We start from the raw sequence: 17,436 nt of genomic DNA, 5'->3' as shown, positions 1-17,436 counted from the left end.
TATTTCATTCTCAGCTCCCGCGCACTCCCCACCCCCCCCACACATTCTTGACAAAGGGCTTATGCCCAAAACATCGATTCTACTGTTCTTCCGACGCTGCGTGACCTGCTGTGGTTTTCCAGCACCACACTCTTGACTCATACAAGGATCACAAGGTTAGAATGTAGATATAGCAAACAATTAGGAAGGCAAATGGCATATTGGCTTTTACTGCAGAAAACAAGAATGAAGCCTTATGACAAGAAAGGCTCCTGGTGAGAGCACATCTGGAATACTGTACACAGTTTTGATCTCCATATTCAAGAAAGGATATACTTGCATAGCAGTCAGTGTATCAAAAGCTCATTGGCTGGTTCCTGGACTGGACAGGTTGTCTTACCATGATGGACCATTAAATGGGTTGTATACTGTCTGAGAATGAAAGGTGCTTCCACTGAAACACACAAGCTTCCAAAAAGACTCGACATAGTAGAGACATGGAAGCTGTGTCTGGGGAATGTAAAACATGGGGGAGGAACCTCAAGATAATGAGTTATTCATTTAAGACCTAGATAAGGAGAGTTAGGGGTCTTTGGAATTCTTTACCTTTAAATATTTTAAAATATTTCATTATTAAATATATTTAAGGCTGAGAAAGCCAGAGGGTTTGGTTTCTTGGGAAATGACAGACAGCAGAAGTGGAAAGTGGAGTTGAGACAGAGGACCAACCATGATAGCACTGAAAGGCATGGCAGACTCAAGGGATCACATGGCTTACACTTGCTTCTACTTCTGATGCATCTCTTGGAGCTCTTGCACTTAAAAGCAACAGTGAACTTTGAACTCGCTTTGCACTTGACAATCCAACTCATTTCATGGGTTTTGGGAATTGAACCAGCATACAGGAGATGTATATGTGAACTAGGTTGCTGTTAGGAGGCAGTCACAGTGATCTCTCTTGAAACGGGTGCTGAAATGTAAAGTTCATAACCTGTACCAAACTAAGGACGTAGCCGGTAGAAATCCTTCAGTGATTAACTGCCTTAAATTGAAAAGGTTTGGTTAAATGTTTGTGGTTTGTGTAATTCCTTTTCAGCAGAAGTTACAACTTTCAATTGACAATAGAGACTGCACAATGCTTGCACTTCTAACAAGAATGCTTTTCATTTCTGAAATTTGAAGTTTGATCAGTTATTTAGAAGTAGATGCAAAGCTAAACACTGATGATATCTAATTTTGCTTTAGTGAATTAAATCACAAAATACACTTATTAAGCACACAAACATAGAAGACCAACAAAAGCTTGTGCTTAGACTCCACATTCAACATATAAAAACATTCCAAGCTATCTCAGAAGTGAAAGGTATTGGGGAGAAAGCAGGGAGTAGAGGAAAGAGTTGAATGATCATTTGTGATAATTGTGAATGTCTCAAAGGACCAATCGTTCCTAAATTCTATATAAAATGGGAAAAAGGGGCAGTTGGGCAAAACAAAGAGTAGCTGGCACGAGCAAAAACTTTATCAGAGAGCTGGATTTCAAGAAATATATTCAGAGACGAATGAAATGAAGGGGCAGAGAGGTTTACAGAAGGAATTGGACAGCATGGGACCATGGTCCCTAATGTTGGGGTAAAGATGGAAGGAATATACAAGCACTGTCAAACTGAAATCTCAAGATAAGATTTCTGAAAACATGGAGACAGAGAATAAGTTGAAGGAGGTGGTGATGATTGACAGGTAGAACAGAATATCATTGGCTTACATGTGGAATTGGACCCTACTTCCAGGAATAATGTCATCAAGGCCCAGTATGCAGCTAAGGAAGAAAGGCAAGTTAAGGACAGATTCTTCAGGTTCTGGAGATGATTAATGAGGGTGATGTAGGGAATGTTGTCTATATGGACCTTACTAAAGCATTTGACTAGGTCCTTCCTGGTAGGCTGGTCCAGAAGATTAAGTCACATGGGATCAATGTTGATTAGTAAGAAGGATACAAAATTAGCTTAGTCATAGAAGGCAGAAGTAGTTCTGGAGAGGAGCTTTTCCAACTGGTCGTCTGTGGTCAGTAGTGTTTTGCAAGTACCTTTGCTTTTGTAATCTATATGTACATAGAAAGGACTTTTCAATCTGATTTGTAAGTTTGTGAAAGAATGGAGGAGTTGTGGATAATGAGGAGGGTTGTCAAAGGTACAGCAGAACATAGATCAGTTGGAGACAGAAAGTGCAGATGGAATTTAATTCAGACAAATGTGAGGGATTTATATTTTAAGGGATCAAAGTAAAAGGAAAGTACACAGTAAATGACACGATCATTAGGAGCACTGATATTGAGGAGATCTTGTGGTGCAAGTCCACAGTTCCCTGAAAACAGCAACACAAGTGGATAAGGAAGTAAATAAGATGCATAGTATGTTTGCCTTCACTAGTCAGGACACTGAATATAAGAGTTAGCATGTCATGTTGAAACTGAATAAAACTTCAGTCAGGTCACATCTGGAGTATTGTGTGCAGTTCTTGTCGCTAAACTATAAAGAGGATGTGGAGGCTTTTGAGAAGATGCGGAAAAGGTTTACCAGAATCTACCTGGATTGAAGTGTATTAGATATAAGTAGAGATCGAATAAATTTGAATTGTTGTCACTAACTTGTCAGAGGCTTAGGGATTGATTTAATAAAAGTGCACAAAATTATTAGACCGATGGATAGGGTGGATAGTTGGAGTCTTTTTCCCAGGGTGGAAATGTCATACACTAGGAGCCATTGATTTAAGGTGAGATGGGGAATGTTTAAAGGAGATATGTGAGGCAAGTTTTTATACAGAGGGTACTACATACCTATAAACTGCTGCCAGGGAAAGTAGCAGAAACAAATACAGTAGCAACATTTAAGAGACATTTAGACAGTCACATCAACAGGCAGAGAATAAAAGAATATGGACCATGTGCAGACAGATGGAGTTAATGTAGAATGGCATCATGGTCAGCACAGGCATCACGGTGGTCTGAAGGGACCATTCCTTTCCTGTACTGGTCTATGTTGAGAAACAAAGCCATTGGTAGAATAATTAATGGCCACGATCTAGTGAAGACACTGCTGAACAGAAATAGTCAAACATCTCAAGCGAGAGAAGAAAAGGCTTTGCAAATAATGAGAGAAATGAGTATGGAAATGGCAAGTGACAAACATGTTCGATCCCTGAAATAAAAACCTAAATTGCTGGTAAAACTCATTAGGTCTGGCAACATCTTTGGGGAGAAAGCAGAGTTAATATTTCAACCCCAGTGACTCTTCATCAGAACCTGGAATGTTTACTGGTTTGAATGGATAGTTTGAATGTGTCTTCAATCGAGCAAGATAGCAGCTTTGAAAGGAGAGGAAACAGTGTGTGAGCAAAGAACTTACCTCGTTTGTTAATGGTTGCAGCAATGTCTGTCCGGACTTCCTTTACTCGAGGGTGTACTATAGGAGACAATGGCATCATTGGCAGGTGGGTGGGACCTCCATTACCAGTTTCAAAATTGGAGGGAAAAGTCACCTGAAAGCACAATTAGTTTTAGGGATCCTTCTGAAAATAATTAATTTTCATGCTGTGTTAAAATTCCAACATACATGAACATTTCATGTATAAAGAAGCACTCAATTCAATAGAGTACACAAACAATAGGAAAATACTGACAATCAGGAATTGTGCAATATAATAATTAAAGGTACAACTTGTAGTAACTGAACTTGGGACGAGCTTCAGGTGATGTTAGACAACTCCAATCAACCTGAGATTAGTAGAGTTGGGAAAAGAAGGGAGTCAAACAGTCAGGGACAAAGCAGAGACCAAGATAGGACTGATAAATTAAATTACATTTACTTCAATGCAAGAGGCCTAACATGAAAGGCAGATGAACTCAGGGCAGCATTAGGAACTTGGGACTGGGATATCATAGCAATTACAGAGATGTGGCTTAGGGACGGACAAGACGAGCAGCTTAATGTTCCAGGATACAAATGCTATATGAAGGATAGAAAGGGGGTTGGGGGGGTGGGGCAAGAGAGGAGGGAGAGTGGCATTTTTGATAAGGGTTAATACTTAGGGAGGATATTCCTGGATACATATCCAGGGACGTTATTTGGGTGAAACTAAGAAATAAGAATGGGGGTGATCACCTTATTGGGGTTGTATCATAGACTCCCTAATAGTCAGAGGGAAATTGAAAAACAGACTTCAAAGATTTCAGTTATCTGTAAGAAGTATAGGATGGTTATGGTAGGAGAGTTTAACTTTCCAAACACTATGGCAGTCCCAGTCTATGTTAAGGGTTTAGATGGAGAGGAATTTGTTAAGTGTGTAGGAAAAACAATTCTGATTCAGTATGTGGATGTACCTACTAGAGGAGGTGTAAAACTTGACCTACTCTTGAGAAATAAGGCAAGGCAGGTGACTGAGGTGTCAGTGGGGAAGCACTTTGGGGCCAGCGACCATTATTCTATTTGTTTTAAAATAGTGATGAACAAGGATAGATTGGATCTAAAAGTTCAAGTTCTAAACTGGGGGAAGACTAATTTTGACAGTATTAGATAAGAGCTTTCAAAAACTGATTGAAGGCAGATGTTCACAGGTAAAGGGATGGTTGGCAAATCAGAAGCCTTCAAAAATGACATAACAAGAATCCAGGGACAGTATATTCCTGACAGGATGAAATGAAAGGTTGGTAGGTATAAGGAACACTGGATGACTAGAGAGATTGAGAGTTTGGTAAAGAAAAAGAAGGAAGTAGGAGCATACTTAGGAGGGAAATCAGGAGGGCAAACAGGGGACATGAGAGAGCTTTAGCAAACAGTGTTAAGGAGAATCCAAAGGGATTTTACAAATACGTTAAGGACAAAAGGGTAACTAGGGAGTGAATAGTGCCCCTCAAAGATCAGCAAGGTGGCCTATGTGTGGAGCTGCAGGAGATGGGGGATGATACTAAATGAGTACTTTGCATCAGTTTTTACTGTCAAGTACATGGAAGATATATCATGTGAGAAAATAGATGGCGACATCTGAAAAATATCCATTTTACAGAGGACGAGGTGCTGGATGTCTTGTAACATGTAAAAGTGGATAAATCCCAGGACTTGATCAGGTGTGCCCCTGAACTGTAGGAAACTAGGGAAGTGACGTTGGGCCCCTTGTTGAGATATTTGGATCATTTAAGGTCACAGGTGAGGTGCCAGAAGAGTGGAAGTTGGCTAACGTGGTGCCAATATTTAAGAATGATGGTAAGGAAAAGTTAGGGAACTATAGACCGGTGAGTCTGATGTCAGTGGTGGGCAATTTGATGGAGGGAATTCTGAGGGACAAGATTTACATGTATTTGGAAAAGCAAGGATTGATTTCGGATAGTCAAAATGGCTTTTTGTGTGGGAAATCATGTCTCACGAACTTCATTGTGCAGTGGATCTCAAAGTTACCTCAGAGTACAATGGGATGTTGATCAGATTGGCCAATGAACTGAGAAGTGGCAGATGGTGTTTAAAATTTAGATAAATGTGAGGTGCTGCATTTTGGAAAAGGAAATCAGAGCAGGACTTATACATTTAATGGTACGGTCCTGGGGAATTGCTCAACAAAGAGACCTTGGAGTGCAGGTTCATAGCTCCTTGAAAGCGAAATTGTCGGAGATAGGCGGTGAAGGTGGTGTTTGGTATGCTTTCCTTTATCGGTCAGAGCATTGAACATAGGAGTTGGGAGGTCATGTTGCAGCTGTATAGAACATTGGCAATGCCACTTTTGGAATATTGGTGCAATTCTGGTCTCTTTCGTATCAGAAAGATGTTGTGAAACTTGAAAGAGTTCAGAAAAGATTTACAAGGATCTTGCCAGGGTTGAAGGATTTGAGCTACAGAGACAGGTTAAATAGTTCAAAGTTTGGGAGAAGATTTGTAGCTCGGGTGCTCGTTGCTAGTAGTATAATTATGTTCTTATCGTTTCTTAGTGATTTTAATGCTTCCCTCTCCTTGGTGTTGAGGTTATGTGTTTGTCTTTTCCTTGTTATCAGAGGTACGATACTTTGTCTCACTGTTTGTTGTGTCTCTTCTGTCAGTCCATTATTCCTGAGTATGCATTCTAGTGCTGCTAGGAAGTCTGCTGTCTTGGTTTCCATGTGGTTGTGGTTGAGTCCCTTGGCCAGTATTGTTCTTTCCGCGTCTGTGAGCTGTCCGTGGGAGAAGTTTCTAACCCAGGGTGTGTGTTGTGGTGTCCTCTCTGTTGTGTGTTAGTTTGGCCATTTTTTTCTTTTAGTGCTTTTTTTTGCGGTGTGTGGTCCTGTTCTGTCCTATGGTGATGGCCTGTTCTATGGTCCGGGTCCATTCCTGATTAGTGGTTTTTGAAATTAACGATTTTTGGCGCGCAATTTCTTGTCTGTATTTGTGAAGTCTGTTGTGAGCGTCTGTAATCATTACCTGGATCATCCTGAATCCGTTCTGTCTGGCTGTGTCCCTGGCTTGTGGGTTGTTGACTGGTGGTCTGTATCTGACACATTGTGGAAGGATTCAATTCTTTTGGCATTCATGCAGGAACCAGAGTTGTTCGTATGTGGCGCTTAGGTGGTTGGCACAGAATTCCCATTTCCTGGCTTGTCTTGGCGTCTCTCGCCCGTAGGTGTTCAAAGTTTGGGAGAAGTTTTGTAGCTCGGGTGCTCGTTGTGACTCTGTTCGCCGAGCTGGGAATTTGTGTTGCAGACATTTTGCCCCCTGTCTAGGTGACATCCTCAGTGCTTGGGAGCTTCCTGTGAAGCGCTTCTGTGATCTTTCTTCCGGCATGTGTAGTGGTTTGAATCTGCCGCTTCTGGTTGTCAGTTCCAGCTGTCAGCTGCAGTGGTCGGTATATTGGGTCCAGGTCGATGTGCTTATTGATTGAATCTGTGGATGAGTGCCATGCCTCTAGGAATTCCCTGGCTGTTCTCTACAAACACCAAGGAGAGGGAAGCACTAAAATCACTAAGAAACGATTAGAACATAATCATACTACCAGCAGACAAAGGCAGAATGACGGTCATCCTGGACAAAGCAGACTACATCCAAAAAGCACAACAACTACTTGCAGATACCAACACCTACCAAAAGAGGGAGTTTGACCCCACCCCACAGCTCACCAATAGGATAAACAACACACGGAGGAATCTACAAAAACGGACAGATAACCAGGTTTGACCTACAAAGAATGAAACCTGAAAGCAACAACACCCCCAGATTCTATGGACCACCTAAAGTGCACAAACCAGACATCCCACTCAGACTCACAGTATCACTACCAGGGACACCATCACACAAACTGGCTAAAGAGCTCCAGCAGAAACTGAAACACCTGATCAGCAGATCCAGACACTCTATACAATCAACAGAGGAATTCTTGGACATCATCATAAATATACACACAGACAAGGAAGAAACCATGGTCTCATTCAATGTAACGGCACTGTTCACATCTATCGACAAAACCCTAGCCAGAGAAACAATAGTTGAAAATGTGTTGCTGGTTAAAGCACAGCAGGTCAGGCAGCATCCAAGGAATAGGAAATTCGACGTTTTGGGCATAAGCCCTTCATCAGAAACAATAGCCAACCTGCTGGACATACAGAACAGACAACAGGACGTTGAACCTATCAACAAAGACGGCATACTCAAACTATTGGACCTGTGCCTCACAACATACTTCACATTTAACAACCAAATATATGAACAAATCAACGCCACACCCGTGGGCTCACCCATCTCTGGACTCATAGAAGCAGTAATGCAAAGATCAGAACAAACAGTCTTACCGCAAATTCAACCCAAACTCTGGGTCAGATATGTGAATGACACCTTTGTAATCATTAAAAACACAGAAATAGAGAACACACACTGGATCATCAATGCCACACTGCCAGGAATCCGATTCACGAGAGAGGAAGAAAAGGACAACCAGCTCCCATTCCTGGACGTGATGGTACAGAGAATACCTAACGGAGAATTCACCACAAAGGTATACAGGAAAGCCACACACACAGACCAAGTCCTGAACTACGAAAGCAACCACCCCAACACACACAAAAGAAGTTGCTTCAAGACACTATTCAAAAGGGCCACAACACACTGCAGTACACCAGAAATGCAAAAAGAGGAAGAAGAACACCTATACAATGTATTTGCCAAAAACGGATATCCGCGCAATTTCATCAACAGAGGCCGAAGGGAAAGACAACGGAACGAGGACATGCCGCAACCCAAAGGACTAGCCACACTACCATACATCAAGAGCACTTCCGAACTGACCGCCAGACTACTGTGACCACTAGGACTCAACAGCACACAAACCAACAGCCAATCTCAGACAACAACTCACCAGGACGAAGGACCCGATACCCAGCCTGAGCAAAACCAATGTAGTGTACAAAATCCCATGCAAGGACTGCACAAAACACTACATAGGACAAACAGGAAGACAGCTAATGATCCGCATCCATGAACACCAACTAGCCACGACCGGCTATCCTTAGTAGCCACACACGCAGATGACAAGCAACATGAATTCGACTGGGATAACACTACTATTATAGGACAAGCCAAACAGAGAACAGCCAGGGAATTCCTAGAGGCATGGCATTCATCCACAGATTCCATCAATAAGCACATCGACCTGGACCCAATATACCGACCACTGCAACGGACAGCTGGAACTGACAACCGGAAGCGGCAGATTCAAACCACTACAAATGCCAGAGGAAAGATCACAGAAGCACTTCGCAGGAGGCTCCCAAGCACTGAGGATGTCACCTAGACAGGGGACGAAATGTCTGCAACACAAATTCCCAGCCCGGCGAACAGAACCACAACACAGATTGAATAGGCTAGGGCTATTTTCCCTGGAGCGTCTAAGGCCGAGGGTGACCTCATAGAGGTTTATAAAATTATGAGAGGCATGGATAGGATAAATGGATAAAGTCTTTTCCCTGGGGTGGGGAGTCCAGAACGAGAGGGCATAGATTTAGGGTGAGAGGGGAAAGATATAAAAGGAACCCAAGGGATAACATTTTCATTCAAAGGGTGGTACATGTCTGGAATGAGCTGCCAGAGGAATTGATGGAGGCTGGTACAATAACAACAGTTAAAAGGCATCTGGATGGTTACATGAATAGAAAGGGTTTAGAGGGATATGGGCCAAGTGCTGGCAAATAGGACTGGATTAGGTTGGGACATCTGGTCAGCATGCACGAGTTGGATCAAAGGTACTATTTCGATGCTCTACATTTCTATGACTCCAAAATCATTCCATTTTGACGGATAAGTCTACATCCATTCAATGCCAGTTCGCTTAACTTATTTGAACCCTTTGTAGAATCATAGTGTCTTCCTCACAGCGTTCGAGAAGATCAGGGACTGTTACGAATGGTCAGGTGTAAATCAGCTCAGCACCAAGTTGGACATATTTTTACCCAACCAATGATGGCTTAAAGTAGCCCTTGCAACTACCTGATAACGTCATAACCAAGACAGAAATTAGATATCTTATTTAATAGGCCATGTCATCAAATCATAAAAGAATGGAGAAAAAAAGTGCAGCACATTGGTTAGCACTGGCACCTCACAGCACCAGGGACCCAGGTCGGATTCCATTCTCAGGTGACTGTGTGGAACTGGCACATTTCCTCCAGATTCCTCCCAGAGTCCAAAGATGTGCAAGTTAGGTGGACTGGCCATGCTAAATTGCTCATAGTGTTCAGGGATGTGTAGGTTAGATGCGTAGGAAATGGTTGGTACAGGGATAGGGTAGAGGGATGGATCTGAATGGGTTGCTCTTCAGAGGGTTGGTGTGGACTCATTAGACCAAATGGCCAGTTTCCACACTGTAGGGATTCCAAGGAAGAACAGGGCAAATTATTGATCAAAAAGGAGTGCCACAGATGAAGAGGGCATGGCTGAACTGTATAACTCTGTGTAACTCTGCATATTTTTCTAACAAGGATGACAATATGAACCAGACAATGATGACAGACCATGATTCAGTCATGAGAAGCGTTCAAAATTGTAAAGCTTACTGTTTTGGATGAGTATTTATATTTCAAATTGAAAAGACACTGAATCGAACCCGGGTCCCTGGTGCTGTGAGGTGCCAGTGCTAACCAATGTGCTGCAGCTTTTTCCTCCATTCTTTTATGATTTGATGACATGGTGGTAAGTGAATGAAAATTGTAGAGGCACTTGCAATGACTTCCTTAAACTCTGGGTTAATGCTAGATGACTGGAGAATTGCAAATATTAGACCCCTTTTCAACAAGGGTTTAAATGATAAGCCAACCAATTCCAGAAGAGGCCTCACCAATATCCTGTATAACCTCAACGTGATGCCCAAACTCCTGTACTCAAAAGATCTGAGCAATGAAGACAAGTGTGTTAAATACCTTCTCAACCACCCTGGAAAAAGTGAGGACTGCAGATGATGGAGACCAGAGTTGAAAAGTGTGGTGCTGGAAAAGCGCAGCAGGCCGGGAAACATCCAAGGAGCAGGAGAATCGACGTTTCGGACATAAGTCCTTCTTCAGACTTATGCCCGAAACATCGATTCTCGTGCTCCTCAGATGCTGCCTGGCCTGCTGTGCTTTCTCAACCACCCTGTCTACTTGTGATGCAAATTTCAAACAGTTAAGTTTTGCCCTTACTTATTTTACCCAAATGTAATACCTTGCATTTGTTTAAATTAAACTCCATCTTCCACTCCAGAGCCCATTAATCCAATTGATCAATATCTTCTTATAATCTTAGATAACCTTCTTTACTGCCCACCCTAATTCTGGTGTCACCTGCAAACTTACTAACCATGCCTCCTATATTCTCATTCAAATTGTTTACATTAGTGACAAATAAAAGTGGACACTGTGGAACACCAATGGTCATAGGCCGCCAGTCCAAAAAACAACCCTCCACCACCTCTGTCTCCTATCGTCAAGTCAATTTTGTATCCAATTGGAAAGCTCACCTTGAATCCCATGTGATCTAACTTTACTAACTAATCGACCATGTGGAACCTTGTTGAAGGCTTTACTAAAGTCCATATAAACATTGTCTACTGCTCTGCCCTCAATTATTTTGAATAGTTCCTCAAAAAACTCATCAAGTTTGGGAGACATGGTTTCCCTCGCACAAAGCCATGCTGACTATTCCTAATCAGTCTTTGCCTCGCCAGATGCATGTAAGTCCTACCTTTCAGAATTAGTTCCAACACTTACTGACCACTGATTTCAGGTTCACAAAAATATAGTTCCCAGGGTTCTCCTTACAGACTTTCTTAAATAAAGGCACCTCACCCGTGGTTACAGATGATGCAAATATTTCTGCTAAGGGCCCTGCAAGGAGAGAAACAACCAGTGGTAATGGCGATTGATTCAAGAGTTCACTGGAAATATGGAATGGATCTATGGAAACAGTTGAGCCTCCATAGTTCTCTGAAGCAGTGTTCCAAAGATTCACCACCCTTGAAGAAATTTCATCTCATCTCATCTCAGTCTTACATTGCTGTATACTGAGAATGTGTCTGATTCTGGACATCCCCCTCAACATGCATATGTGCGTGAGCTGGGGAAGTCACCTTCCTGCAGGTACCCTACCAATCCCTGAAAGTATTCAATGTTTTTGAATGAGGTCATGTCTCATTCTTCTAGACTTCAGAAAATAAAGGTTCAGTCTACTTAACCTTTCCTTAAAGGACAAACCCTCCATCCCACAAATTAGTTTTGGTTTGGAGGTACTGGTGTTGGACTGGGGTGTACAAAGTTAAAAATCACACAAGACCAGGTTATAGTCCAACAGTTATTTGGAAGCACTAGCTTTCAGAATGCTGCTCCTTCATAAGGTGGTTGTGGAGTATAAGATTGTAAGACTTATTTGTAACAAAATTTATAGCAAACGTTTACAGTGTGATGCAACAGAAATTAAATGTTGAAAAAGACCTGGATTGTTTGTTAAGGTCTCTCATCTTTTAGAATGACCATGTTGGTTTCAGTTCTTCCATATGTAAATGCCAGAACTTTTTTTAAAGTTACATTCTTAAGTGAACTTTAACCAACAGGTGCCATGTCAGCTCAGGTAATGCATTGAAGGTGTGAGGCTGTCTGTGCCCCAATGTTCAGACTGATTCTAATCTAAAAAAGGGATTTACAGAATCTTACATGGATTCATGCAGTTTTTGAGCAAAACAAATGTTGCAATCCCTCCATGGCAAGTATATCTATTCTTCAGTAACGATACCAAAACTGTACACAGTATGCCAAGTGTGTCTCAGCAAGGCTCTATATATCTGCAGTATGACATTTTTACTCATATAGTCAAATCCTCTTGTAATAAAAGCCAAGACACCATTTGCCTTCTTTAATTGCTTGCTTTCTCATGAAATTGTATGTCCATGCCCCCTTGAAATTTAATACTTCTAGCCTTATGACATTTCTTCCTACCAAAGTAGATAACGTCATCCAAATTCCGTCCCGTCTATGAAGTTGTTGTCCTTTGTCCACTCATTTATCCTCTGCTAATTCCCATGAAACATCTTTGCAACCTCCTCACAACTTCCATTTAATTTTGCGACAGCTACACACTTGGGAATATGAATCTCTACACTTGAATCATTGATATAAATGTGAATTGTTGGAGCCCAAGCACTGATTTTGGCGGTATCTCACCAGTCACCACCTGCCATTCTGAAAACGACATTTATTTGTGCTCTCCGTTTCAGGTCAGCTAACCAGTTCTCAATTCATGCCTATATATTCTTCCATCCCGGTTTACCAATTATGTGAATATCTTATTGAAAGCTTTTTAAAAAATTAAATATACCACATCCATCAGTCTCCCCTTATCTGCTAATTACATCCTCAAAAAAAGCTGCAAAACGTTTCTTTTGAACCTCTTCCATATATTCATGGTGACTCAAGTAACATGTGCCTCAGGTCCTGTTGCCTCTGAATCAACTAAAAGATGATGAAAAATGATCAACCTTTATCAGACCAGAAAGAAGCTTTTTCTAAGTTTTAACTCTTACTGAAGTGGAAACATGTTATGGAGTATAATGGCCAAATTAATAAGCCATACAGATATGCAAATCAGCTGATCACCTGCCCCAACACACCCCATTCAGCTCCAGAAAGTTAACATCAAACTTTGGTCTCACGTATCAAGAAGAAAATAACTTAAGAAATAAATATTAGTGAAATGAATGTATAGAATATCTGCACTCACCTCTTCACATGTTGGAACCTTACTGTCTGTTCCAAACAAAGCTTTCCAAAGAGCTGAGTCATGGCTCCAAGCTCGACTCTCTAAAATTTGCTCTTCAATATTGTTGAGATGCTTCACCATGTCACGAGAAAGACCGTCCTCTGCCCGAATAAGCACTTCTATCACCTGAAAGAATGTTGTTCCATAATGGGTGTCACTGACCTTAGCTCTTTTTGGATTAACTATTCATTCTAAGTATCACTTTTCATTATACTGCACCATCAAGATATAATGGATAGAACATTCTATCAAACTTAATGAACTGTTTCATCTTATATTGCTCATTTGACTTTGAATTTAATGAATACCTTCACATACGTTACGGCTTGTTATTACAATTCTGATTGCTTTTAACATAAGAAATAAAAGCAAACTTTGCAGGACCTCAAGTCTTCACTGCTATTTAATATCATGGATCTACCTTGATTCCAATTTATCCCACACCGTTCCAGTAATGTTACTGTTCAAAAACCGAAAGATTTCAATCTTGAACATTATCAATAACTAAACATCCTCTTCTCTGGGATTGTTGCTGGCAAACGTACATCTCTGAAAAATGATATAAATACCACAAATCAAATCGGTTGTGGATGGGGTTATTTCTATGGGTATACGTTTGTTGACGGCTGAAGAAATTAATATGTGAGCGACAGACTCTGCAAAAAGTACCACATATAATGTGGTTAACCAAACGTCATTGTAGTTTGCTGATTTTGGTGCTGGCACTTGTTTACCAAGCCGTTGTCAGTGTGGCACATTCCAGCCCACTAGATGCTGTTGTCTTTTTCTTCTGTTGTTAGCTAGCACTACCTAGGTGTGATAACCAATGTTTCAGGCCTGATGGCAAAGGACCCTTGAATCAGGGCTTCAGATGCCCTATTAATCTTCTGGCTCCACCTCCCTCATTGCATGTGGCTTAAGAGAGGACCACTGCGTTCATGATTTTGTCTTTTGGATGCCCACAATGCACCGCAAACAGAAAAGACGAAGGATGCAAAGCTTCCTTTCTTAATAGCTGTAAATTGTCAATGTTTAACAACTACATGATGAGGTGCCAAAGATAAAGGCTCAAATTAGCAATTTTGTCCCAAAAGTCAGCTTAATGTTATTTCGAGCACATTTTGAGAGTCAGTCAAAGGTGTAGCTGTATTTTCTCAGTGTATGCATCAAAATCTCTATCAAAGGACTACTATGTCACAGTGAATCCAAGATCAAGGGTGGAGAAGCAAAACCCCACCCTTAATTATAGATTTCTTGGTGCTTACCATAAGGGAGACACAAATCTGAGCGCTTATAGTGGAGTTTCATTTCCAGTTTAGAAGATTTCTCTGATCAGTATGCTATATTTTTATCTCTGCTTTCAGTCTTCATAAATTGTACACTTGTAGGTAAACTACCTTCCCTGAAGATAATGGAAGGAGCTTGAAGAGGAACATATCAAAATGCAGGCTTGGACATAACACTGTTTCACTGAATTCCTCTCTTGGAAGAAGTTGCAAACAAGTTTACTTTCATGAATGGAGCAGACAGAGAAGCCTTGGTGGCAGTCATTTTTTCAATATATTGTATAGTTTTGCCTTGCTGACAATGGCAAATGCTTTGGTGAGATCTGCAAAAGTGAAGATGTATATCTTGTACCCTATACTTCTCTTGTACCTGGTAAATGGAGAAGATCAAGTCCACTGCTGACCTGTCAGCACAAGAAACTGCATTATACCAATGCATATACATGATCTGCAAGTAATTGAAGTCTTAGCAAATGAAGTCTCAGTCGAGTGAATGCCTAACCTAATGTTGCTAAGGAACATGATATACAGGAAGCAGCATATTTTCTAGGGTACAATATTTATATCTGAGATAACTAAAGGCTCCTAATCAAAATTGCATGGACCAGAATACAGAACCAAATTTAACTCCAGGTGCACCAGGTGATTAGGTAGTCTGGCCCCTGCTCCATAACACAGAAGGTGTAGTTGATTGTTCTCTGAAACAGGATGGGTTGCAGAATATTAGAGGAGCTTCCCAATTTCGCTCAAGCTAAAATTAGCTTTGGGTTGTGATAATGTAATTAGAAAGTGACATCTTTATATAAAGAGGAACCTCTTTAGTTTTGACAGAGTTTTCTTGCCTGAACAGATTAAAGATTGCTTTTTGCAGCAGAGAGCAGCGGGAGCTGGGCGGAAGTGAAGTCGGAGCGCAAAGCCAGTTGGGAAGGTAAGTGATTGTTATTTGAGTGGGTGGGTGTGTTCTACACGTGGTACATGTCGGCACAAATGATGTTGGGAAGAAGAGGAGGAACATACTACAGCGGGACTTTGGAGAACTAGGAAGAAGGCTGAAAATCAGGACGTCCAGGGTGGTTATCTCCGGTTTGCTTCCAATTCCTCGGGCTGGTGAGGCCAGAAACAGGGAGATAATGGACTTGTGGCTGGGGAACTGGTGCAGGAAGCAAGGATTTAAATTCTTGGATCACTGGGGTATGTTTTGCGGTAAGCATAAATTATACAAGAGAGACGGTTTGCACCTTAATAGGTTAGGGACCATCATTCTGGCAGGCAGGTTTGCTACTGCAACACAGCTACGTTTAAACTAAGTAGCCGGGGGGGGGAGGGGACAAACTGGATGTTTAAGAAGGAAATTGAAGGAAAGTTAGAACAAGGGAAGTCAAGAAAGACAACTGTATCAATGAGGCAGAAAACTCAGAAAAGGATCATGCTGTAAGGTTGAGTGAAATAGGAGTTGAGGGGAAGGGTGAGGGCAGTAACAAATTAAAAATACTATACACGAATGCACGAAGCATTAGAAATAAGATGGATGAGCTTGAGGCTCTTCTGGAAATTAGCAGATACGATATTGTGGGGATAACTGAGACGTGGCTTCAAGTGGACAAGGGCTGGGAAATGAATATTCAAGGCTACACATGCTATCGTAAGGACAGACTGACGGGTAGAGGGGGTGGGGTGGCCATGCTGGGATGGTGACCCTCTTGGGAGTTATCTATAGGCCCCCAAACAGTAGTCTGGATGTCGGATGCAAGTTGAATCAGGAGCTGAAATTGGCCTGTTGCAAAGATGTTACTACAGTTGTAATGGGGGATTTCAACATGCAGGTAGACTGGGAGAATCATGATGGCATTGGACCTCAAGAGAGAGACTTTGTGGAGTGCATCCGAGATGGATTCTTAGAACAGCTGGTGCTGGAGCCTACCAGGGAGAAGGCAATTCTGGATCTGATATCGTGCAATAAACCAGAACTGATCAGGGACCTTGAAGTGAAGGAGCCATTGGGAAGTAGATTAGATTACTTACAGTGTGGAAACAGGCCCTTTGGCCCAACAAGTCCACACCGACCCGCCAAAGCGCAACCCACCCATACCCCTACATTTACCCCTTACCTAACACTACGGGCAATTTAGCATGGCCAATTCACCTGACCCGCACATCTTTGGACTGTGGGAGGAAACCGGAGCACCCGGAGGAAACCCACGCAGACACGGGGAGAACGTGCAAACTCCACATAGTCAGTCGCCTGAGTCGGGAATTGAACCCAGGTCTCAGGCGCTGTGAGGCAGCAGTGCTAACCACTGTGCCACCGTGCCGCCCTAAGTAGTGACCATAATACAATAAGCTTCAATCTGCAACTTGAGAGGGAGAGGATACAATTGGAAGTGACAATATTTCTGTTGAATAAAGGGAACTATGGAGCTATGAGGGCAGAGTTCACCTTCGTACCTCATTTTTTTTTGCGTATTTCCTTCTGAGTAATCCTCTGTTGTTCTTTAAAAGCTTCCCAGTCCTCTGTTTTCCCACTTATCTTTGCTATGTTATACTTTTTCTCTTAACTTCATATGTTTCTTAACTTCCCTCGTCAGCCACGGCCAGAGCTGACCAAAGTTCAATGGTGCAATACCTTAGCAGGGATGACAGTGGAGGAACAATGGTGGATATTTCGTGTACAATGCAGAAGATGCAGGATCAATTCATTCCAAAAAGGAAGCAAGATCCTAGGAGGAGGCATGGGTGGCCGTGGCTGACGAGGGAAGTTAAGAAACATATAAGGTTAAAAGAGAAAAAGTATAACATAGCAAAGATAAGTGGGAAAACGGAGGACTGGGAAGCTTTTAAAGAACAACAGAGGATTACTAAGAAGGAAACACGCAGAGAAAAAAATGAGG

At 41.8% G+C, this 17,436-nt stretch overlaps 1 protein-coding gene across 4 annotated transcripts in view; it reads right to left on the bottom strand.

The window, feature by feature from the left end:
- Nucleotides 1-17,436, bottom strand: part of rbl1 (retinoblastoma-like 1 (p107)) — a 93,634-nt gene that overhangs the window by 42,975 nt on the left and 33,223 nt on the right. For all 4 annotated transcript variants that reach the window (XM_060836586.1, XM_060836588.1, XM_060836589.1 and 1 more), the window contains 2 exons: nt 13,224-13,388; nt 3,381-3,513 (listed from right to left, as the gene is read on the bottom strand). In XM_060836586.1, the coding sequence (XP_060692569.1) occupies nt 3,381-3,513; nt 13,224-13,388 (298 nt within the window). The remainder of the gene's footprint in view (nt 1-3,380; nt 3,514-13,223; nt 13,389-17,436) is intronic.

The sequence above is a fragment of the Hemiscyllium ocellatum genome, chromosome 15 (assembly GCF_020745735.1).
Source record: "Hemiscyllium ocellatum isolate sHemOce1 chromosome 15, sHemOce1.pat.X.cur, whole genome shotgun sequence".
NCBI classification, from domain to species: Eukaryota; Metazoa; Chordata; class Chondrichthyes; order Orectolobiformes; family Hemiscylliidae; genus Hemiscyllium; species Hemiscyllium ocellatum.
Note: the sequence above shows the minus strand (reverse complement) of the source record. Positions and strands in the feature narration are given on the sequence as shown.